Below are 5741 nucleotides of genomic sequence, written 5' to 3'. Positions count from 1 at the left end.
CTAAGAGAAGTTCTTTATTCTTTTAACAGCCAAAACACTCAACAAAAAATTGGGAAATGCTGTCTGTAAAAATACATAACATCAGATCTATATTTATCTTTTGGACCTTCTGATATTGAAATGCTTATACTGATCTGACACATTTTTTTCCTTTTGTCTCATAGCAAGACACGAGGTCTTTCCCACTGGTTGAGCCTAATGTTTTGGGTTTTATTATTATTATTTTTTACCTTTTTTATCCCTTTAATGTAAATTTCTAAGATTGTAAATATTAACTTCAGTTTACTTCAATGCCAGATTGTGAAGTAGCATAAAGTAAAATCAGAAATTTGTATTTGTGATATATTAAAATATAGAAAAATGGGTTGGAATTAGAAACCTATTTTGTTTAGAAAATGAAAATTGCACAGAGGAATCTGTTTACCTTTTAGAAAATCTATTCAACAGAATATTGCCAATAAGTTTTAAGAAAATAACTTGTATATCAACATTGGCATCACTCCCTGAATGTTTTCTTATAGAGGCTCTGGTACAAATAGAATCACCCAGGGAGCTTTAAAATTGCTGATGGCTGAATCTTAACTCCCTGAGATTCTGGTTTAATTGATCTGAAGGGAGGCCTGGGCAGTTTTAAAGCTTCCTACATGATGTTAATGCACAGACGGGGTTGAGAATCTCTGGTTTCTAACAACCTGTCCTCGGGCCCGGTGGTTTCGAAAACTAGCTGTGCCTGAATTAGCTGTGCAGTTTGATAAACTGGAGCTCCTGAAGCCCCTCCCCACATCCACTGCACCAGAACCCTGGCATCTTCCCATTGACCAGCTCTCACACAGGAGTAGGAGGCACACCAGGCAGGTCCAGAAACTGATGCCCAGGCCTTGTTCCCAGTTTCTTTTGCTTTTTAAAAATTATACATTTCCTCTACACATTATTGATATTGATTTTTATCAAAAGTATAAGGATTTATAGTGCAATTCTTTATACACTGGACAGTATAGACACGTATTCATTTATTTATATTTCATCCACTCCTGGAAGGCACTGATTGGCGTGGAAATTTGGTGAATGAAAATTTGCAAATGCCTTTACCTTAAAAAAATGCTGTAGTACATTTTTACTTTCTAAACATTCGCATATTAACTTGCTATTATAGTATGAATTGGCACCCATTTAATTCTAAATATCCTTTCTTTAGTTTTGTGCCTGAATTGTCCATCTGTGTGTTATTTTAGTTGATTTTGATTTTATTGTCCAATTGACAATGAGTTAACCTTTGTTAAAGCTGCATGTCACCTGGGATAAACTAAAGAAAAAAGACAACAGAATTAGGGATCTGGCGAAGAAATACGATCAAAGAAACCCCTGTTAAACATGCGCATGTGTGCACACATGTGATGAAGCTTGATTGTTTCACTAAGAAGAAGGCTTTCATGTCTTCAAGACAGCTTCTACCTCAAAGTCTTAATGTTACTGGTATTCTTCTCTATGAGAAGTGCTAATTATCGTTTGTTTGTTTGTTTTTTGATCTTGCTGCTTTTTTCTCCCTTCATATTATGTCTCTAAAGGCAGTGCTTGTATAGTAAATGATTTTTCTCAACACTGAAAATGCTTAAATTAAGGAACGCTATCAAGCGTATTTAGAGTCAAAATTTCCATATTTCGAAAAACACATTTGCTTAGAAAACGCTGTTCTGTTAAGAGGATGCATTCTTGTTCTCTGCTGTGCCCTGTTGTGTTTTAATAATGAAAAAGAGAGTCACAACCATTGCAGGACATGCTCATAAAGATATGTCCCCTTGCCCTTTCATATACGGATGTTCAAGTTGAATAGGTCAGGACATAAGAGAAAACTCGAACATTTTACTTGTAGTATCTACAGCCAGAGTTTCTGTGCTACAGAAAGTCCTCTATGTAGTCAGTGACGTGTATTGAGTGGGCTTAGTGTATGTACTAGTCACCACTATTTATTCATTCCTAGACTGTCATGTTCGCCCTCTGCATCCCCAAAGCCTTAGTTCAGGCTCCTGTTGTCTTCCCTCACTGGCGTCGTGGGGTCCTCCCAGCTGACTTCACTGCCTGTCTAGCCCACTTGCCCTGATCCTTTCTCAGACTCCTGCCAGGCATTCTTCTAAACTTTCCTTGTGCAAACACTCCTGTGGCTCTCCCTGCCTTAAAAGATAAAATGGAAACTCTTGGTGGACATGAAAGGCTCTTCACAGTCAAACCACAAACCACTTTTTTATTTCACCTCTGTCTCCATTTCCTAATTCTTAAGGTAGCCCAGGGANGTGGAAATCAGGCCACAGCATCCTCTGTTCTGTCACAATGGATTGGTCACCTTCTACGAGGGAAGGAAAGCAGCCTGAAAACCTTGTTCATGGCGTGCTCTGTTTGGGGGCCAGCTTGATCTTCCAGTGCCTGGCATCATGCTGGCGCCTGGACCTGTCCTTTCCACTTCCTAATCTGAAGAGACCACTCACAGGGGCTATTACCTCTGAGTCTCGCCAAATGGCTGAGAGTAACATTTCGCTACACTTCCAGCATGCAAAAGGATGACATAATATGACTCCTCTCAGGTAACATGTTGATGTTTTTATAAGGGTCTTCCTGGGGACCAGGTCCCTTAACTCAAACGAGTAACTTATGGACTGAGATTCTCTCTAGTGCTCTGCAAATTGCACCACAGAAGCATCCCTTTGCTCCCCTAATTCTCTAGAACAGTTACTAAGATACTGGTTTTCTATGGAGCCAGGATTAACCAGGAGTAATGGAGATACTTTCCTTAAGGGTGGTCCCAAACCTGATTGTGAAAACAGAGGAAAGCACCATTGTATGATGATGAATGGGGACCTCCCTTTCAAATCTCTCCAGTTCTCCTGTAAAGTTTAGAGATAGAGCAAGGCAAAGTGGGGTGATGTTAGGCTTTTGATTTGCTTTGGGGGATACTTCCAGCCAGGGCAAATTTAGGTGAGGTGGACATGGCATCTTCAAAGGAAAATAAAAATCATTCAGTTGCTTTATGTCTAATTAAGGCAAAGCTTTAATATTTTAAAATTAGGCACCTCTTGTGAAGTATAACATTAATAAAGTGCTTTGTGTTCCCTAAGAACCTTAACTTTGATAAGAATATTTTATTCTCTCTAGAAAAAAAAATTGTAAACAAGAAAACATTGTTTTTCCTGCTTATAAAAGCAACATATATCTATTTTAGGAAATTTGGAGAATACAGAAAAGCACAGAGAAGGTATTCATCCAGAGATAACTACTGATTACATTTTTGGTATATATCCCACATTGAACAAATTTAAGTCATTTTTGTTGCTTCGGAGAATTCCATTCTGGAAGGCACTTGTGAATTCATAGAGAGAAGCAAAGCATGAGCAACTCATTGCTGGCCTTGCTTATCACACAGTTAGAGCAGAACAGGAAACTCCATCCCTGCCCAGACCTCCCCTCCCCACATCCCTTCTGAGAGCTAATTTCCTGCTGCCCCAACTGAAGCTGTCCAAGAGAAACAGCCTCAGGGAAGCTGAGGAATCAAGATTTTAGAACATGCACAACCTTAACATTCTAGGCTGGTTTTTCATTTTTGTTGTTAATTAGTTTCTCTCTCTCTCTCTCCCTCTCCCCCCCATCCTCCTCCTCCCTCCTTCATAAGTCGTTTGAGGAAATCAATGAAAGGTATATAAAACATGGCACGATGTAGTGGTGCCTGAGAATAGCATGACTGTGTGCTTTAGTTTTAATATTTTGATGCTTTATAGAAAATGAGCTGCCAATTAAAAAGTACAAACATGTAGTGAGCTACTGGACTTTCAATTTTAGACACAGTGCTTTTAAGAGCTAAACGACAGCTTTGAAAGAAACTTGCATGTGCTTGAGTTAAATAACAATTATCATAGTGTGGATTTTTAACTGCTTTCTTAAGATGGACTTGTAGTCTGTATTTTCAACCTAATCTAGATCATCTTTCCTGTCACTGCATGCAGATGTTTTGGAGATACTTAGACTTATTAGTTAAATATGAGTATTTGAAAGAATCATTGATATCTGCCGTGAGTAATTTTGTAAGTTAATGTAATCTTAATGGAATGTTCTCTCATCTTCTCTTCAAAAGATGGGCATGCATTTATCTTCCCTTTCTGCTCAACTAACCTAAATGAATCTTCCTGTTTTGATTTGTTCTTGCTGTTATTTTTAACACTCAGCCTAAGAGAAGTTCTTTATTCTTTTAACAGCCAAAACACTCAACAAAAAATTGGGAAATGCTGTCTGTAAAAATACATAACATCAGATCTATATTTATCTTTTGGACCTTCTGATATTGAAATGCTTATACTGATCTGACACATTTTTTTCCTTTTGTCTCATAGCAAGACACGAGGTCTTTCCCACTGGTTGAGCCTAATGTTTTGGGTTTTATTATTATTATTTTTTACCTTTTTTATCCCTTTAATGTAAATTTCTAAGATTGTAAATATTAACTTCAGTTTACTTCAATGCCAGATTGTGAAGTAGCATAAAGTAAAATCAGAAATTTGTATTTGTGATATATTAAAATATAGAAAAATGGGTTGGAATTAGAAACCTATTTTGTTTAGAAAATGAAAATTGCACAGAGGAATCTGTTTACCTTTTAGAAAATCTATTCAACAGAATATTGCCAATAAGTTTTAAGAAAATAACTTGTATATCAACATTGGCATCACTCCCTGAATGTTTTCTTATAGAGGCTCTGGTACAAATAGAATCACCCAGGGAGCTTTAAAATTGCTGATGGCTGAATCTTAACTCCCTGAGATTCTGGTTTAATTGATCTGAAGGGAGGCCTGGGCAGTTTTAAAGCTTCCTACATGATGTTAATGCACAGACGGGGTTGAGAATCTCTGGTTTCTAACAACCTGTCCTTGGGCCCGGTGGTTTCGAAAACTAGCTGTGCCTGAATTAGCTGTGCAGTTTGATAAACTGGAGCTCCTGAAGCCCCTCCCCACATCCACTGCACCAGAACCCTGGCATCTTCCCATTGACCAGCTCTCACACAGGAGTAGGAGGCACACCAGGCAGGTCCAGAAACTGATGCCCAGGCCTTGTTCCCAGTTTCTTTTGCTTTTTAAAAATTATACATTTCCTCTACACATTATTGATATTGATTTTTATCAAAAGTATAAGGATTTATAGTGCAATTCTTTATACACTGGACAGTATAGACACGTATTCATTTATTTATATTTCATCCACTCCTGGAAGGCACTGATTGGCGTGGAAATTTGGTGAATGAAAATTTGCAAATGCCTTTACCTTAAAAAAATGCTGTAGTACATTTTTACTTTCTAAACATTCGCATATTAACTTGCTATTATAGTATGAATTGGCACCCATTTAATTCTAAATATCCTTTCTTTAGTTTTGTGCCTGAATTGTCCATCTGTGTGTTATTTTAGTTGATTTTGATTTTATTGTCCAATTGACAATGAGTTAACCTTTGTTAAAGCTGCATGTCACCTGGGATAAACTAAAGAAAAAAGACAACAGAATTAGGGATCTGGCGAAGAAATACGATCAAAGAAACCCCTGTTAAACATGCGCATGTGTGCACACATGTGATGAAGCTTGATTGTTTCACTAAGAAGAAGGCTTTCATGTCTTCAAGACAGCTTCTACCTCAAAGTCTTAATGTTACTGGTATTCTTCTCTATGAGAAGTGCTAATTATCGTTTGTTTGTTTGTTTTTTGATCTTGCT

At 37.6% G+C, this 5741-nt stretch overlaps 1 protein-coding gene across 1 annotated transcript in view; it reads left to right on the top strand.

Annotated features, from left to right (window-relative positions):
• CMYA5 (cardiomyopathy associated 5) overlaps positions 1 to 5741 on the top strand; it is a 97931-nt gene that overhangs the window by 54997 nt on the left and 37193 nt on the right. The window contains exon 4 of the mRNA XM_019640997.1: positions 3575 to 3681. Within this exon, the coding sequence (XP_019496542.1) occupies positions 3575 to 3681 (107 nt within the window). The remainder of the gene's footprint in view (positions 1 to 3574; positions 3682 to 5741) is intronic.

This window comes from Hipposideros armiger, unplaced genomic scaffold, assembly GCF_001890085.2.
Source record: "Hipposideros armiger isolate ML-2016 unplaced genomic scaffold, ASM189008v1 scaffold_55, whole genome shotgun sequence".
NCBI classification, from domain to species: Eukaryota; Metazoa; Chordata; class Mammalia; order Chiroptera; family Hipposideridae; genus Hipposideros; species Hipposideros armiger.
The sequence above is the reverse complement of the archived record's forward strand: the minus strand, read 5'-3'. Positions and strand labels throughout refer to the sequence as shown.